General features: G+C 45.0%; 1 protein-coding gene across 4 annotated transcripts; it reads right to left on the bottom strand.

Moving 5' to 3' along the window:
• Positions 1 to 948: 948 nt before the first annotated feature.
• Positions 949 to 18,315, bottom strand: sec24c (SEC24 homolog C, COPII coat complex component). Of its 4 annotated transcripts, XM_056429606.1 has the most exons (25): positions 18,213 to 18,315; positions 16,384 to 16,562; positions 16,052 to 16,132; positions 15,242 to 15,368; positions 14,090 to 14,259; positions 13,258 to 13,989; positions 13,039 to 13,175; positions 11,778 to 11,846; positions 10,612 to 10,720; positions 10,087 to 10,214; positions 9,283 to 9,421; positions 9,080 to 9,195; positions 8,084 to 8,208; positions 7,652 to 7,843; positions 7,457 to 7,550; positions 7,135 to 7,251; positions 6,875 to 7,045; positions 6,639 to 6,735; positions 6,396 to 6,541; positions 5,835 to 5,973; positions 5,362 to 5,480; positions 5,033 to 5,212; positions 3,717 to 3,902; positions 3,448 to 3,537; positions 949 to 2,509 (listed from the first exon to the last, which is right to left on the bottom strand). In XM_056429606.1, the coding sequence occupies exons 2-25, from the start codon at positions 16,541 to 16,543 to the stop codon at positions 2,369 to 2,371; spliced, it is 3,765 nt and encodes a 1,254-aa protein (XP_056285581.1). In that variant the 5' UTR covers positions 16,544 to 16,562; positions 18,213 to 18,315; the 3' UTR covers positions 949 to 2,368. The 4 variants fall into 4 exon arrangements, with proteins under 4 accessions (XP_056285581.1, XP_056285582.1, XP_056285583.1 ...); XM_056429607.1 differs by lacking the exon at positions 11,778 to 11,846; XM_056429608.1 differs by lacking the exon at positions 16,052 to 16,132.
• Between the last annotated feature and the right edge of the window lie 7 nt (positions 18,316 to 18,322).

The raw sequence follows: 18,322 nt of genomic DNA, 5'->3' as shown, positions 1-18,322 counted from the left end.
AGAAAATAAAGAACTTTATCACAATATTCTAATTTTCTGAGACAGTCCTGTATATATGTATTCAGAAATAAATACAAATAATATTTATATGAATGTTTTCTATTCTATTCTACAAATACATCCAATGGAAACTCAGTGCAGTCGTGACCTTGAGTCTTTCTGAGACCAAAGTAAAAATGACGTCAACTCTGAATTGAGACCAAAATTAATCTCAAGTATTCGACTGTCACTTTCACACAGAGGCACTGAGGGAGAAGCAGCATGTGAGTATTTTCTTTCTTCAAGCTTAAACTGACGGGTCCATCCTGATGACTCAAGGACACGTTTCTCTAGTTGTATCAAGACATGCTGACAGTTTGGGGATGATTTGCTCAGACTTCTGCATCCGACCGCAACGACATACTGGATTTTTGAGCCCGAGGCCAATACTGATATGAGTTTTTAAAACGTGATATATAAGCAATTAACTCATCTTAGTTTGCAGGCGGTGTTGTTAGAATTCTGAGATTCATGGTTCCCGGAGAATGAATCCTACCAAAATAAACTTGCAGCCAACCTTTCCTCCAGCGCCTCTGAGGTTGACGCGTGAGGTTTTGTTGAAAAGTCTTAACTACTATTAATTGATTGTCAGGACATTTTGTTGCAACTCCGGTGCTCCCTGAACCAAAGACAAAACTCCTCCTTTGTGTAATTGTGGCAGCAGAAATAAAGAATATATTCCTCTAAACTTTCCCCCTGAAATTATAAAACAAAATGCATCTGCATGGCTCGATTTTAAGAGGAAGTGGGAAAAAAAGGTTTCGTATTTTGGGGAACACGAGAGGAAAAAAAGATGTTTACAGCAGAATGAAAAGAATGTTATTTTGATGAAATGTTAAATATATACACATATATATTTTTGGAATCAAAAGACACAGTAACCACCAGAGAAGGATGAAGCATGCGGAGTTTCACTTTAACAATCATTTTATTAGCAGTCCCAAGAGGCAATGAAAAAAAAAAAAAAAATGAACAGACACTAAGATTACAGACGGTGGACCAATCTAAGTCAGTGAACGTGAAGACGGAACAGAGGACTACACACACACACACACACACTAAACACAAAAGTCACTTTGCTAAAGAAAAAGGAACAGAAAGTGATAAATGAAGACTGAATTTAATCTCACGGGTAGAGTATGTGTGCGTTTGCGTGTTGGCTGATCCCTCTGTTCCTCAGCAGAAATTCACTAGGACCGACCCACATCCACCCCCCCCCACACACACACCAAAAAGCCAGTCGAGGCGTCTTCCTCTCTTCAGTAAAAGCCATGAATTTATATTTTGGCTATTTGTGACAACCAACTATCAACGAACCACAGCTGTTCAGGAAGGTCATTAAAATGGTTATGTTCTATTAATTCTGTACAGATTATATATTTTATTTACACACTGAACATAAGTCAGTGCGAAGACAACTCAAATTTTGCAAACATTAACTTATGTCCTTTTCTCTGCCGTCCCTCTGGTCGCATTTATGTCTGCTGGGAAATGATTTCTTTTGTTGTCAATAAGTTTTTGGACGTCACAACGTCTGATTTATATAAAGTCTGCAGCACTAAACACCAACAGGCAGAATCATCCACAGAAACTAATCATGGAAGAATTTCCCATCCCTGTGACGTAGAGATCAAAAGTTCACGCGTGTCCTTCATTTATTTATATTTCTAGTCCGAAGAATGAGCAGGCGACGAATCCTCTAACATCTGGAAAAACACACACACACACACACACACAAACCATGGATGAATGGAGCAGCATGGGGAGGGGGCGTACTAAGGCCTTGATTAAAGAGGAGAAGAGACAGAAGGACCAGCATATATTTAATTCCATGGATGTCTTGGTATGTAAATCTCCTTCACTCTATTGGGATTCAATCATATAAAAAGTGTTTGCTATCTGAGGGTCTTTAACGCACTCAAACAGCTTTCAGTGCTTGTTTACAGACAGTTCACCGACTACAGTCAACATCAGCCGTCACTCATCCATCATTGTTAGCTCGTGTATATACATTACCCTCCCTCGCCAGCTATTTTGCTCCTGCTGTGTTGGAGCAGTAGATTTGAGGCAGAGTAAAGCTCTATTCACATCAGACTCTCTTTCTCACACTCCAACACGCACACACACACACACACACACACATGCACAATGTGATCTGCCAGCTGGTTTCTCAGGTGACAGACAGCTAGGAGAGCTTTAGTTTATTAGGTTAAAAAAAAGAAAAAGATAAAGCGCTTTCTTTCACAAGGAAGGGTGAACCTGGGGGAGGTGGGTGGGGTCCATACGTCAGAGGTGGGGTCCATACAGGTGAAAGTGGGTATCTGTAGGCCTAGCTGAGAAGCTGGCGGATCTCCTTGTGCATGTGGCACAAGAAGTCCACGTATGACGCTCCCCCGCTGGCGCTCTTATCCTCCACCAGGAAGTGCCTGAATATCAGCTCGGATTTGTCTTCCTGTTTCACCACCATCAGCTGCAGACAGAGGGGAGACCAGGGTGAGAGCGAGCTCGTGCAGCGGTTGGGAATCAAAGCCTAATGTGTCAAAAACAATCCTATTCACTATTGATTAATTACTTATTTTCACTTTATTGTCTCGCCGAACCAGACGCATTACAAACAAAGACAAAACCGACAAATCCTCCATTTAATAAGCTGAAAGCAGAGAGTTTGGCTTTTTTGCTCGATGATGGATTTAAACAATAAATCCATTTTCAAAATAGTTGCCAATTAATTTCCTGCTGAGGGATGATGATGATGATGATGAACAGCTTCACCTCAAGTATCAAAAGTTGGCAAAATTGGTCTCGGTCTGAAATTTTGAAGTTTTAACCCTTGTGTTGCCTTCGGGTCAATTTGACCCAATTCAATGTTTCACCTTCCTGTCGCCTTCGGGTCAATATGACCCGATTCAATGTTTCACCCTCCTGTCGCCTTTATATTTACTAACATATTTTACCCTTGAGGTCAATATGACCCCAGCTATTAAAATCTCCAGAAAATTATGAGAATTAATATTGTTTTCCAAGTTTAAGTGTGAGGTACTTTATGTTTGTTTGTTGACTCCCGAAAGAACACCATTATTAACATTGAAAATCAAAAAATTGACCCGAAGGCAACACAAGGGTTAAGGATGTTTTTAAGTAGCTTCGTGTGAAACTGAGGAACTGAAGTGCTCGTCAGTAAAAGTGTCGTCTTTTGTTGAAAAGTGATTTGTTTGAAAGTCGTATTCTTAGTGAGGTATCAAACAAATACAAAAAATTGGTTGAGCTCCGGATAGACACTCCGTTATCATATTGGTCGAAACATTTTGTTTTTAACATTATTAAACCCAGACAGCACAGAGAAAAAAACGAAGCGGGAAACGAAGCGTTTGGACTTCCGAGAGGTGATGAAGAAAGGAGAACGTTTACCTTCATGTATCGTGACCTCTGTGCTCTGAAGGACTCGATGATCTCTCTCAACCTCTGAGAGAACGGGTTGTCCAGCACGGGCAGACTCGTCTGGAACAGACATTGAATATTTTGAAAAGTCTCGTTTTTATTGTGTGCCATTTGACTATTTGAAGAAACTGGAATAAGCCCCATGTACCACGAGGGTGGAAAACAAATGGGAACAAAGTATGCTACAGAGGAGGAGAGCGGCTCAGTCAGCTTCGGTCAACAAGCCGTTTTCCTCTCACCAAGCTCGGGTCGATCTGGCTGAAGCTCGGCGTGCCGAAGATGTTGAGCAGCAGCTCCTGCTGAGCGCTGGCGCCCACCCACAGGAAGATGTGCAGCCCCGTCTCCAGGAGGTAGACTCCGCCTTTAGACAGCCTCTCCTCCGAGGCCCTCACTGCCACTGGCAACGAGCCGCTCTCAAACTTTGTCTAAAAGTCCAATATTAGATGAATATGTTAGTGCTGCCTTCCTCTCACCAAACAGAGCATTTAGTAAAAATCTAAATATGTTCATCTTCAGGTTCAGTCCGATAACACGGTGAGCCTCACGGCGGTCTTTTTTTCCGTTCAGTTTGAACACCAGTGTGCAAAGCGCGCAGGCGTTAGCTGAGGACACCACGACTGTCGGGGCTTCAACTGGACCGTAAAGAGCAGAGGCCGAATGTCGGGCGACTCGTTTTCAATTAGGATTTCAGCCTCCAACGATTAGCAAAATCTATTATTAGACATTAATTGATTACCATTCACCTTTACAGCGCCGCACTAGTTACGTCTTCACGATTGGCAATGCAACAAATGTGCGTAGGATTAAATTGTTGACGGGCATAACGTTCTTCATAGATCTAGCCTTCATAGATATTGCTCTAAAAATCAACAAATTAAATAATCTCAATCTCGATCAAAATAATCGTGATTATGATTTTTGCCATATTGAATTAACCCTTAGCTGAAGCATAAAAGGTGACTCTTTAGCTGCAACACAACATCTAACAAAGGCTCAGAGTTGGCCAAATCAAGTCCACATGCCTAAAAGATTACGCCGTATTTCTATTCGTTTAGCTCACAATTGAAAATATAAAAACATTGAGCCTTGATAACTTTCCAGGACAGTAAAACATATTCAGTTCCTAACTGGACTTGTAGGGGTGTCGTTGCCTCGCGCCACAGACTTATAGCACGAGAGCGACACACAGCGTTCTTATGATAGAAATAGTTGTGATGGAAGTTCAAAAGAATAATCATCAAGAAAATAAAAAAAGCCCCGTGTCTTGTTCTTTGGTCCATGAGAACATAATTATGCGGATTTATTTTCATCTGGTTTGAATACCGTATCATGAATAACACGCAGGCTATTATCAGCAGCACACTCTTGTTTTTATGAAAGGTTGATTTGCACAGAAACGCTTCGGCCCAAACTACAATGTGATCCGATACTCGCACAGCTGATGCTATTTTAAGTTTGTCAGTGCGGGCTTTGGCACGGGGCCAAAATGATTAACGACCGAAACCATCGAAGTGAAGCGGCGAGAGGACGCCCGCGTGTTGCCGTGAGGTCTCACCAGAGGCAGCAGGCGGGGGTAGAAGAAGACGTGGCTCTCGGGGACGTCCATGCAGCTGATCAGCTGCCTCAGGTACGAGCGGTCGTCCAACGAGACGTCGGCTCCCGGCATCAGAACGTCGCTCTTCAGCACACAGTTCAGATAGACGGGGAGCAGCTTCATGCACTCTGGGAGGATCAGCTGAAGCACACACACACACACACACAGGTAAATATGTGTGAAGGCAGAGTTTCATCATTTGGTTTTGAGATTGTATTTATGTATATATATTTGTAGGTACAGGTGTCGGCTGGGTACAAATACACTGCACGCCGAGGGGATTTTAGTACCTGACCAGCTGATGAGGGGCTTGCACAGTTCTTTCGGTAGCAGGACAGAATCTGAGCACACTGGTTGATCAGAGTGTCTCTCACCGCCTTGGTGGGGTTGTTCAGGAGGCCCCGGAAAGCTGCAACACACAAACACAATAAAAATAATCTGCATTACACTGATCTCAACCTGCAGTGGACCATCTTCCACCTTTCTGAACGCGACCCTGCTTCAAACTTGCAACGCTGCAAACATTCATCCCAGCGGCCAGCTATCAAGAACAGGTGCCACTTTCTGCTGGTGGGGAACTGGAGCAGCTGGACCCGGCGTGATAGTATTTTTAGAAAATGTTACTCGTTTCTACACTCCCACCGTACTCAGACTTTGAGAGTACAATGCTGAGTGTGTACATTTGTTTTCTCCCCCACCCCCCCCCCACCGTGTGGCCTCATAACAGGAAAGAAGATATTCCGCTGCGCGAGCTGGTCCTCACCGTATTTGGAGAAGAAGTTGATGATCGTGTCCGTCTCACAGTTGCGGTAGAGGTCAGCCAGCTGGGAGCAGCAGTTGACCGCCATGTTGTGGATGCGGAGCCGCCGTTGGCCGCTGCAGCTGGTGTACAGCACGGCGCACTGCAGGGGAAGCAAACAGGACGGGCATTTCTCACCAATGAACTGGCAGCGACAGTTAGTATTTACTCCTTTACCAAATGTATTATTTACTAGATCCATCTGTGCATCGAGCTTTCCAGGGTGACGTAAGCTTGTGAGACTTTTCAGTCAGTGGCTCTGCTTTAGAACAATAACCCCTAATTACTTGTCTTCCTGATCTGATTACTTGTCGTTTAAGCCGTGTAATATAAACTCATTGATTGGTAATTCAAATTAATGTCAGCTATGTCAGACTAGGTGACACCAACCAACTATAGCACCTTGTAGGACGGGACAGCCAGCAGTCGTCTGGCTCACTGCTGTCCGGGAGTACTCGAAGACAAGACTATTCTAAAATGGATGATTTGGAAACTATAAATACAAACAAACAAATGAACACAAACCTGCATGAGGGCCCCCGTCTCCTCGCTGAGCTTGTCGTCGTGTTTGAACTCGACAGTGATGGCCTTGTCGCAGTCCAGGCCCGCTAGCTCCACATCGGTGGTGTTACTCATGTAGAAGGAGCCGTAGAAGTCTGTCGCCCGGATACCTGAGGGGAGGCCGGAGAGGAAGGACAAGTTAGTTGTCACATATCTCTCTGCCTGTCTTTTTGTTGTTGTTGTTGTTATTGTTGTTTTCAGCCTCACCTGTGCTGGTTCGCACCCTCATGACGGCATCAAACCCGACTAGTTTCTGAACGTCTCGCCTGAGGTCGTTCAAGAATCGCTCCTTGTCTGACAGAGCCTGGGAAAAGGAAAACACACAATGAGTCAGACACATGTTACACAACGGCTCTGAGAAATGTGAAATGGCTCCAGGGGCGACATTATATCACAAAACTAATCCTCTAAAAACTGGAGGAAAAAAAGGGACCTTCTCTCACCTGGAAGTAGGTGTATTTGTAGATCGAACCTCCAGTGGAGACAGGAACCACCCCTAACGTGGCAACGTCCACATACTGGTTGGGGAAGAGGAAGAGATCCACACAACAACCCTGCGCTACACACTCCTTAGCCAGAGTGTTGTAGAAACCCACCTGGGACTGAAACAGAGACTGAAGAGGACAGAAAAGATGAGAATACCTATAAAGATGCTACATAAAACAACTAAATAAGAACACAAACTCGCTACACCGGTGTTCACCTTCTCCTTATCCGTGCCGATCAGCTTCTTGTCTTCCCTGTTCTTTAGTTTTCCAGGAGCCTCTGCGATGGGCAGAGAGGTGTGAAACACAAACAGCTTCCCGGAGCAGTCGGCCGCCTGAGAAACGCAACATACAAATCATCACAAATCATCAGGCATGACGGTGGATTGTGAATTGGTGGCCAATTAACATCATGACACGGACATCGTAAGACTGGGTTAAGAATAATGCGTTATGGTGAGTAACACAGGATATAAACATAAACTTTGTTGACAAGAAAGACTTCCTAGGCTTGTAATGCAGGTGGTCATATGTGGTTACCTTGAGAGCCTCCAGTCCGGCCTGGATGACGGGTCCAAAGACAGTCTCCGTCTCCCGGGTTTCTGCAAACATCTCTGGGATCTGGTCCAGCAAACTGGAGAACACACACATTGTGTCATTAAAACAAATGAAATGTGTCCATCCTCATCTCGTTGTTGACATGTCTGTATACGTGTGTATTTTTGGTTCTCCCACCTCTCGATGACGAGCCGGCTCTCATTCACGTTGACCAGGAAGCCGTCGAGCAGGGGGATGAACATGTCCGACACATCCGACACCACCAGCATCTGGGGCTGGGCCAGACTCGACTTGACGTTGTAGAAGTGCAACACCTTGTTGTAGGTGACAAAACCCACCCGCACCACGGAGTCCATTTCTGGGTTCTCCCTGGAGTAAAGGACGGAAGTTAAACACCAAACTATGGTTTACACTAAATGTTCTATCAATCAGGATGAAATGGGAGAATGGTAAACTTTGCATTTCCTGACATGATGTAAAAAGGAGCGTTTAAACTGATTCTCTTTGCTTAGTCTCGTTCTCAACTCGCTTCATTTACCGCTTCCATTAGTCTCCTCGTTTCTCCCTCATCCTTTCCTCTTCTGCCCATGAGTGTGTGTGTGTGCGTACCTGGGCAGGTAGTCCAGGAGGGACTTGAGTTCCTGGCAGACAATGTTGACCATGCCGCACTTCACAGCGTTGTAGGACACATCGATGAGGAAGATGAATGATGGAGGCTGAGGAATCTTGTTGTTCTGGGAGAGACAAGCCAACACTGGGTATGACGTCATGTGTAAAGAATAGCAACATATCAACACAGATTGGACAATTGTTTTTTTCTGAAAGCATTTTAATTGAATTTGCATTTCCTTATAAGGAATATATGAGTGATTTAATCTCAGCATGAAAACAATCACGGTGTGGGCGTCACACCTGCAGCATTTCATTAGCGATGGGAAACCCCGGGTATCCAAAATGACATTGTCGTTTTCTGTCAAGGTCACCAAGAACACGGCACAGGAATATAATTACCACTCTCCAGCATTACCGAGATTGCAGTGGGATCAAGTTACGGAAATACAAGTAAATAAAGAAATAACAGTATATTACAAAGGCTTAAACAATCACTGGTTACGCTGTGTGGGTTTGTTTCACTAATTTGACAGAAACGTAACCATTAGTTAGATTTCAGTCTTGCACGGGTCTTATTTCGTTTTGTAAGATCCCCATCCCATCTACACTATCGACCCAGAACCCATCAGGTAACAGTTCGATCGTCGTCTGCGCTGCACAAAATCATTTCCAAACCCATGAAGATGAAATGTAATGTAGACCAAACCAATTTCAGCATGGAGAGAGTAGCCTCCAGACTTTGCTTTTATTAGTTCATAGGACAATAACTGACTACGACTGGCATGTTTTGTAGATTGTTGCTGATGGTTTTGTTCATTATTGTGACCGGTGATAACATTCATGAAACAAGCTCCTATTACAGAGGTTAACGGTCCCCAGCAGACTCTCTCAAGAATGTCAATAAAATACCAAAACAGAGCTCTTAGAAGAGTGATTATTGTAAATCGATGAGTACTGTGAGCAAAAGGTGTGTTCCCTGCAGAGAGGACTTACCTTACAGTAGTCGGTTGTGGCCAGGAACTCGTAGCTGCCCAGCGAAAGCTCGGGTCTGTCATAGCAGTCCACCCTCTTACCAGTGTGGTCCAGATGCTGGAAGTAATGTGGAGGCACTAAAGGAAAGGAGCATCCGAATAATGGGCTGAATAAAAATAAAGAATAAAAAGAAGTTATTTATATGAGCCCCGACAGAAACTCACCATCTGTGACGCAGCTGCAAAAGCCACACTGGAAGCGCCGCCCCCCCTCTATGAACTGCATGTATGGACACATGTAGGCCTTGCAACGGTTGCAGCGGATTGGCCCCCCCTCTCCGTGGTCCACCAGGTATGGAGGCGTCTGACAAAAGAGATGCGATGAAAGACGTGAGCGAAGTCTCGTCCAATAATCTGAATACCTGAGACTGACTTGATTCATACAACTTAGCTGCGAGGGACTTTGTCTAAAAAGCCGAACGTGGACAGAATTAATGTCAATGTAACACACGATTATATCTGATGCATCAGTCATCTCGTCTTAACTGCTACATACTGCCGAGAAAATGCATTCTTCTTTTCTTCAAATCAGGTTACAGGTATACAATTATTAGTAAAATTACTTTGGAAACATTCTGGAACATACAGATGAGAAGTAAATATCAAAGGAAGTGTGTTTAGATTGACAACTATTTATCTTAACACAAAAAACAAACAAAGTTAAAGCATGTTTTAATTTATAATGAGGACATTTATTTACTGGTGCCAAATGATACTCAGCATACCATCATATATGATAAAAAGAGAAAATATTTGCTCGCAAAATGGCAAAATCATTCAATCAATAATCAAAATAGTTAACAAAACAGTTAATTGACTTACTATTGCAGCTCTCAGTGGAGATAACAACCTCAACGATAATTTGCCATGCTTCATATGTCACATCTTGCATGATGAGAAACAGAGCCCCGTCTATAAAGGGTTCCCAGCATTTACTAAACAGGAGAGAGAGTAGAGGTCGTCGCTCACCTCGTCCGGCGGCAGCGTGGCGAGGGGCTTGATGACGGCGGCCAGGGGCACCTGAGACTGCTTGGCCATGTCGGCCGTGCACGGCATATTGTAAGCCGTACAGCGAACGAACCTGGGACTGGCGTTGCCTGAACACAGATTGTACATTAACATTACGATCTTTACACAATCCACACATATCCGTGTCACAGGGAAGGTCTGCATGTTTCTTCGGATCAGAGTTTTGCTCCTAACTCGTTGGAGTAAGAGAGCGACCTTGAGGATAATCCTTTGGGGTTTTGATCAAACAACAGATGCACTGATCGACACACACTCCGCTGTTTGATTGAACGCGACTGTAGCTCCTGTAACTTGGTGCAGTTTCGGATAAAATGTAAGTTATTTAGTAGTCAGTGTTTTATTATTAAAATACAATTTAATTTAAATGTTCTATGAAAGAAAATAAGTGGAAGTTTGTGAACCCTTTTAGAAGGTGTGGGTGGGATACAGCCAGGTGCGAGTGTGTTCACAGGAAGTCGAACGTACCTTGATCTTTGACCTGGAAGGTGGTGGTGACCAGCGGTGGGGCCTGACCTCTGACCCCTGTGGTGAATGGATCGGTGCTCTTGGCCTTGTCATCCTCTATTACCTGGATCTAGAAAAGGAGGGATGGGGACAAAATAATGAATACGCGTCGACAGCATTAATACACAGATGTAAAGTTACAGTACATTGTCCCCGATTCCCACAAAGTTGAAAAAGAGGAACACTGAACAGACATGCAGGAGAGGACTTCCACACAGCTACTAAACACAGACTGAAAAGGAAATCAGTCAAGTCATGACGACGGTGACGTTCTCCTTGAAAAAGCGCAGGATTTATCAAGGCATGCCATTAATGCAAGGAATTGTGGGGAAGTCAAAACATCACAGGCTAGCATGCAAGGCAGAGAGATTTGCAAAGAGGTGGCCGTCTGAACACTCCTCTCAAGTTGACTCAACAGGCTTTCTAAAAGTCCCGATTGAACACAGAAGCAGTGAGACGGGTGTGAGGAAGTAGGAAGGACCAACAAAGGGTTATGATGCAGTGCATGATGGGTAATGTCCTTACGGTTAGAATTATTCTGAGAAAGACCACAATATTGCGTTTGTAATGTAAAATTATTCTATCAAATAGAAAACATTTAGGTAAATGTGCTTCCTTGCCGAGAAACATTTCTACACAAGTTTCCAGTCTTTGTGCTAAGCTAATTTAGCATACATACATGCGAGTGGCATCAACAGATTGGTCTGACTCAGCAAGAAAGCAAATAGGCATTCCCCCCCCCCCCCCCCCCAAAATGTCCAGTGTCTATTTCAATAAACAATAATGTACACTAGTGCTTCATCTGGACTGTGGCAGTTTCTCTTGGGGGTTAGTGCTCGAACAGACAAGATGTCAAATTGTGATCTGTGAAGCGACATCAGTGCATATTTCCAGTCCTATAATATGGGAGCTATCCTGGTGAAACACATTGATTAGCAGGGATGACTGACCCATTGACATAACACACATCTCTCACACTGTGACCATTACTGACTGTAAGGGGCAAGGAGGGAACGAACAGGAGGTGGAAGCTGTGGCTCAGTGCAGGCGGGCAGAGAGGACAGGATGGAGGACAGGATGGAGGACAGGATGAAGCAGAGGAAAAGACAGGCACACAGGAAACTTACTGGGCTGGGGATAGCGTCTGGGTCTATTCTATGTCTTGATTTCTGCACAGCCGGCATGTCAGATGCTTGCTTTACATTCAAAAGTTTGTCCAGCAAATTGTGCAAAACAGGACAAAATAAATCAATACAAAGAGAGAAAATGTTTTTTTAAAGTGTGTGAGAAGAGAAAACTTAGCAAGACTAGGTCGAGGAGCAAGCAGCGTTGTTGTTATTCAGACAGAAACTGCTCAGTAGTTCTGATTATAGATTAGTGGTACTGTAGACTATTACAGTCAAGCACAAGTAGATATTGACTAATATACCAGGTGCCTACACCAGCTTAGCAGCAGAAGGTTACACAGTTTAAATACATGAGACTTGTGGGTAAAAGACGTGTGTGACAATTGCGGTCTAGACACACGGTTCAACTCCTGTCGGGACAGATGTCAAGATAAACAAGGAGGCAGTCTCAAAGATTGGTATGTTTTGTGATACCAGGAGTGAATGTGAGGCCCCAGGATGAGTTCACACATTTGTTTTATACTTCTTTTTCTCTGAATTTCAAGACAAGCCCTATTTTTCAAAAGAGATCTCCCCTCTAAGGCAGCATTAAAACAACATTAACAAGCCTTGAAAACTGTCCCACACCAAACAAGACAGCAAATAAATTAGAGCATACACTTCAATTAGTAGTATAAGACTGAAGAGTAAAGTAAATTGTAATATTGAAAATGTACGGTACTGTGAATATTCTACGTTTGTCCTAAACACTGAATGCCTGGCGTCAGACTTTAGGTCAATGGTTCTCAACCTTTTTTGAATTATGTATCCCCTGTGAAATATTTTTTTCAGCCGAGTACCCCATGACCAGTGCAGAGAATTTTGGGTTGAAAACGAATGGATGATCTCATTTTAAATATATTCAAAACAAATCTTATGTACACCCAGAGGGCTTTTACGTACCCCAGGGGTACACGTACCCCCATTTGAGAACCACTGCTCTAGATGACAGAACAACGTGATAATATGATAAAGATCAATTCAATGTACGGGTGGATTGATTGCCCAGCCCACAGAGGTTCATGTAAAATCACATATACTCAGTGGCCATTTTATTAGGTCCACCAACAGCTCAGTGTACCTAATAAATTGACACCAATTGAACTTGTCACTTTCAAACTCACTCGGGGAAAATTCATCAAAGTCACCTTTCCTCATAACTAGTTCCAAACGTAGAAATGTGTTTATAGAAGTACATATTTGTGTGTTTGCGTTGACTTACGGGGCTAGGAATGGCATCTGGGTCAAGTCTTTTCTGTGCAGCAGGAGCCGGAGCTGGTGCAGGAGCCCCGTAGTTTGGCTGACCAGGATACGGGCCTGCATAGCCAGGCTGAGGGCCTCTCACCTGCCCAAACGCACCTGAACACAACAAGATCATGGCTTAGTGATGGCGAAAACGACACAAATCGATCTAGCTTCCACTCTGTGGCAGTCTCCTCACCATTCTGCTGAGGAGGGTATCCTCCCTGCATGCCAGGCTGAGATGGAGGCTGCTGCATGGGCCCAGGAGGGCCTGGTGGGCCCTGTGGTCCTGGAGGCAGTTGGTTGCTCTGGGCCATGGAAGTGGGAGGCATCTGAACTCGGGGAGGAGGGGGACCTGAGTGGTAGGGGGGTGGTTGAGATGGAGGGGGATGCTGTTGGGGTGGCATGGGGCCTGTGTACTGGCCAGAGGGCATTGAGATTGGAGCAGAACCATGAGGAGGAAAAGACCCAGGCTGAGAGGAAGGAGGAGGGGGTTCTCTAGGCTGGAAGGAGCCCTGGGCAGGGGGAGCCGGGTCGGAGACGAAGGCAGGGTGGCTGGCAGGTGGAGGTGCTGAGGAGAAGGGGGGCTGGGTTGGAGGGAAGGACTGCTGTGGCTGGGACACTGGGGGAGCAGGAGCTTGGCTGGGTGTAGGCGCAGGACCCGAGTAGGGAGGAAAGGTTTGCTGAGAGGAAGGAAGTGGCGGCGCAGGAGAGGGGAACTGCTGTTGAGAGGTAGGGGGGAGAGAAGAGTTAAATGGCTGTTGGGAAGGAGGTGGTGGGCCTCTGTAGTATTGCTGAGAAGCTGCAGGGCCACTTGGAGCTGGCGGTTGGGTCGGGGCAGAGGACGCGGGGGGAGGGGCTTGGTTGTAAGAGTGTGCAGGTGCGGCTGAGTAGGCGGTATTGACAGGGAGCTGGGAGCTGGGAGGAGGATCTACGGAGAGAGCGACGGACAGTGCGATTATCACCAGGCGTCATTTACAGAAATAATTAAGCAAATTACACCACTGAAATATGAATCCATCAAATTGTACCATGTCCTGGCCCCGCAGGGGTTGGCGGTCCAGAGTTGATCTGCATCCCCGTCATCTGGTTAGTGACCTGCTGCATTGAGGGTTGGTGCCCGTAGTGTTGGGGATAGGAGGGTTGTTGTGGCCCCGACAGGTTCACAGCTCCCTGGCTGTATGGCTGAGACGCAGCAGGTCTGGAAATGCATACATTTTTCAATGTGTGTATGCACATGCCTTTAAGTACAGTAAGCTGATTAAATATAATGTAAATGCTAAAACCTGGCTTCTGTAATCAGGGTAGGGGATTAGAGAAATCTGGTTTTCCGTGCTAAATGACTTTCTGATTTCGCAGCCATGGTTATGAGTAACCCTGTTTTGCAGAGTATTTTTACGCATACGCTTGTGCAGGATAAAGAGCTCACACAAGTCTAGGAGCAGCAGAAGGAAAAGCAAAGTTAAACAAACACACAGCAGCCTTTTGAAGTCTAGGAAACAAAACAACATTCCACTGTCCCGTCTGTCTGTACATAAAAATAGTGAGGAGCAACTGACGCAGCATCTTCTGTCCCAAACACAGTTTAATGACAACGCATTGTTTTCAAAATACTGGCGCATGCATCCTGATGCAGTAACCAGGTTAACGCGGTGCATGCGAATGCAGCGATTAACATGACGTCATGCGTGAGCTGGCCTCACCCCGTGTTCTCTGCCAGCACATAAAGAAAACTGAATCTCAGCAGCAAATGGAACACAAGTTTTCCCTCAGGTCATTTTTGATTCCAGACGTTTCAAGCACAAGCAACTGCTGTTCATTACAAGTCATAATTTATCTCAACCCACATTTTGTATCGAGTGCGTTTTTAAAAATAATTTACTTTGGAGTCAACTTTCACTTCAAACTACACACACACAACAGTTTTCTTGGACAAGCACCACGTCTCTGTGCAGTCGTCTGGTGCGTTTACATTTATTCAGTCACCTGCTTGAATGAGATAACTTTATGAAGTGAAACCAAGAAGGAAATGAAATGTTTAAGTGACTACAAACATGTCATTACAGGCTGCATTTAAGCTGCAAATAGTCTGATAACATTTGAGTTGTGTTTACAATTTGTTTAAAAAAAACCCAACAACAATGTTTCTAAATATACTGAAGAGAATCAACATGGAGAATTACCTGGGTGGTGCCTGTGTCATCGGCGGGGGTCCATTCTGCATGTCCCCTTGACTGTGATTGTATTGACTATATTGTTGCGGTGCTGCGACTGAAGGGGCTCCAGAGTTGGGAGGACCCCTGGCAGGACCTGAAATGCGGGGACAGAAGATTACACACACTTAAAAAAAATCATCCCTGCGACAACTAATCCTGAATTCATTCTGATACCAATCTTTCTAAAGTGACCAGATTAGCAGAGCAAGATAAATGTGGCTATGCACGGCTGTGCACAAATACATTTTTAGAACTAACTGATTACATTTCCAGATTTTGCCTCTGGGGTTGGGCGCACAGACTCTGTACTGAAACCAGGCTGATTTTCTGATGAAGGCTGGAAAAAAACCTGCAGAGGATCATTTCAGGATGTAAAACCTCCCTAAGAAATTGTCAGGTTGTCAACTTTTGTTTTTATTGTTGTAAAATTGCAGGCATGAGAAACCGTCAGCCGAGTAGTTTGCTAATCAAAATCACTTGACCTAACCTAGTGCAGACCAAAATAACAACAATAAGGGTCAAACTAAACATTACCAAATCAAAAATGAATATGACCAGCAGATAGAGATTACATTTTGAACACAAAACTCAGGTAAAAAAAAGCGTAGCTCACATTTGTAGGAAATACAAACGTCTGGTAATAAAAAGGTTAGCAACTGCTTGGCTGCTATGCTTAACAAGCACTGGCATTGGGTAGACTCAAATGATCCTCTTCTATTGTACTTTATGAAAAGAACATGACAGGAAGAATAATGCCCAAAGAGAGGAGGCAGTTACCTAAGTCGAGAGGAGAGGAGAGGTCAGAGACTGGGTGTGCGGCCACAGCCTTAGAGGGAAAGCTTGTGAAAGGAGAATAACCTGAAATACAGGGAAAGAGGGCCAACACAGAAAAATGGAGGGAAATGCTTAAAGCAACGTGAAGATACGAGGAAGCAGTCAAGATTCAGATCAGTATGCAAAGGCACAGCTGTTCTGCATGAACAATCACATGGCGAGAAGCAGGTAGGTTAAGGCTCTATGAGAGCTTGCAGAGCATCAAGGCTGACCTGGTGTGTCTCTCTGTCTCTCCACTCACTCGTATGCAAACGCATTCAGAAGCAGCGCTTTACCTTGTGGCTGAGCCCCGGGCTGGAAGGCTGAAGCAGGGCCGTTGTAGGGAGGGTAGGGTGCGGAGTATGCCCCGTCCACGGGTGCGAAGCCGGGTTGGCCATAGCCAGGCTGGGGCTGGCCATATGGAGAGGCCATTGGAGTGTGCTGGTTTACATTCATCCTCAGACCATCCCTAAATCTGGGGGGAAAAAATGGTGACACAATCACAAACAAATCCTTGATTACCTCGTTGAAGGCAAAACACAGATTTTTCATCACCACGATGCCCGGAATGTAACGCCTGTGAGACGGGCTTTTAATGCCAAAGTCTTTGATTTCTTTGATTCTGAGAAGGCCGCCATTCTCTGAAATCAGCGGGTAGAATTAGGAAAATTTACAAACAACTAATATAGGTAAACATCTTTACTACCAATTCTCTCTCACAAGAACAACAAAAAAAGGGTAATTCCGTTTTAATGATCTCCCATATATCAGGGAATCATTTTTCGTTATCAACAAAAAACATGCAGAGAGAATTGAAGGCATTCCCAAGAAAAATACACATGACAACAACCGAGTGTGCTGTCACATTTCCACCGGCACGACCAAACCGCATAAGTAATGTAGAAGACTTGACCCTGTGCGGATCTCTCTGCTCCACAAGTTCCAACCGTCAGACACACAGAAAGCTTTCTAGAGACGTCAACGTTTCCTGGTTCAGCGACAACACCCTGGCTGGCTTTTGTATGTTTGACTTGGCCACACCTATGACCTAGCATATTGTCCACTTTAAAGAAACACACACAATGCAACAATGAATGCTTAACGTGGCATACAGTGTTTAAAAAGACACAATACACACGCTGAAACGGGCACAAGTCACTCAAAGTAAACCAACACCAACATGTAAACAGACACAAACCACAGGAGTAAGGAACTGGTGTTGGTACACTGTGAGCGTGAAAATAACTGCCTGATGCAGTGAAGACATGTGTGTCAAACCGGACATGACCCACAATGCTTACGGGCCAGCAGAAGAGCCCAGGTCAGAGGTCACTCAGTGGGGCTGTCAACTGATCGTGCTCCTCACATCTAAACGTCACCCTCCTCTCTTTCGCTGGCGTTGGTTCTTGACTTGGCATATACTTAAATGACAAAGTGATGAGTATCATCTAACAGACACACACGGGCTGAACGAGCGGTGCCTTTGAATAATTCAGCGGTGCAGGTGAACACAACGAGAAACACAATCGCTGGAGACGATGCTCGGTGCTCCGGGCCTACCGAGTGGACCCGCACCGGCTCCCCGTTAGCTGAAGCACCGGGTTAGCAATTCAGCTCAAAACACTAGAACACGTATAAAACACCTGACAAAGACACGTTATCTTTGAGAAATACACACGAATGTCAGGAAGAAGTCACCGCCGGCATCGCAGAGGTGAACGTGAGAGCTAACGTGCCGCATTACAGTCAGTCAGCTCGCTAGCTTCACTGACGTCAACACGTCAAGCTAATAAAAAAAAACAACAACTCAAAATCACAACTGGTTATCGTGGTGTTTGCGAACAGTTGGGAGAGAGAGAGAGAAAAGCCCGTCCCGACCACGAGAGCGGAGTAGACGGCAGCCACGGTGACAGCAGCTGTGGATGAATCAGCTGTGAGCAAAGCGCCACAACCGGAGCTAGCTGAACGCTCCAGCCTGCTAGCTAAGCTAAGCTAGTAACCTCCAGCGATTTTAGCGGAGCGCTGCTAGCATCGATTAGCATCAGCTAGCATCGAGTCCCAAACTCTTCCCGTCGAGCCGGGCGGCGATGTCACACCTTTTACTGGTTTCAAATCGAAACCTTACCTCCGATGTGTTGTGAATAGCTATATCTCTGCTCGGGATACGCTGCGATACCCGGTGGGGGCCGACAAAAAAAAACTGGAGCCGTCGTCCCGAGGTGTATTGACTAATCC

This window comes from Pseudoliparis swirei, chromosome 13, assembly GCF_029220125.1.
Source record: "Pseudoliparis swirei isolate HS2019 ecotype Mariana Trench chromosome 13, NWPU_hadal_v1, whole genome shotgun sequence".
NCBI classification, from domain to species: Eukaryota; Metazoa; Chordata; class Actinopteri; order Perciformes; family Liparidae; genus Pseudoliparis; species Pseudoliparis swirei.
This window is presented reverse-complemented; position numbering and strand designations above follow the sequence as displayed.

Bases quoted from the DNA above. Each gene is read 5' to 3' on its own strand.
- sec24c (XM_056429606.1), bottom strand. From the start codon at position 16,543: ATGAATGTAAACCAGCACACTCCAATGGCCTCTCCATATGGCCAGCCC. The intron at 5,213-5,361 runs GTACTAAAATCC...TGTGTGCTTCAG, and splicing joins GCCCCTCATCAGCTGGTCAG to CTGATCCTCCCAGAGTGCAT. The intron at 3,903-5,032 runs GTGAGACCTCAC...TTGGACTTTTAG, and splicing joins ACCCCCGCCTGCTGCCTCTG to ACAAAGTTTGAGAGCGGCTC.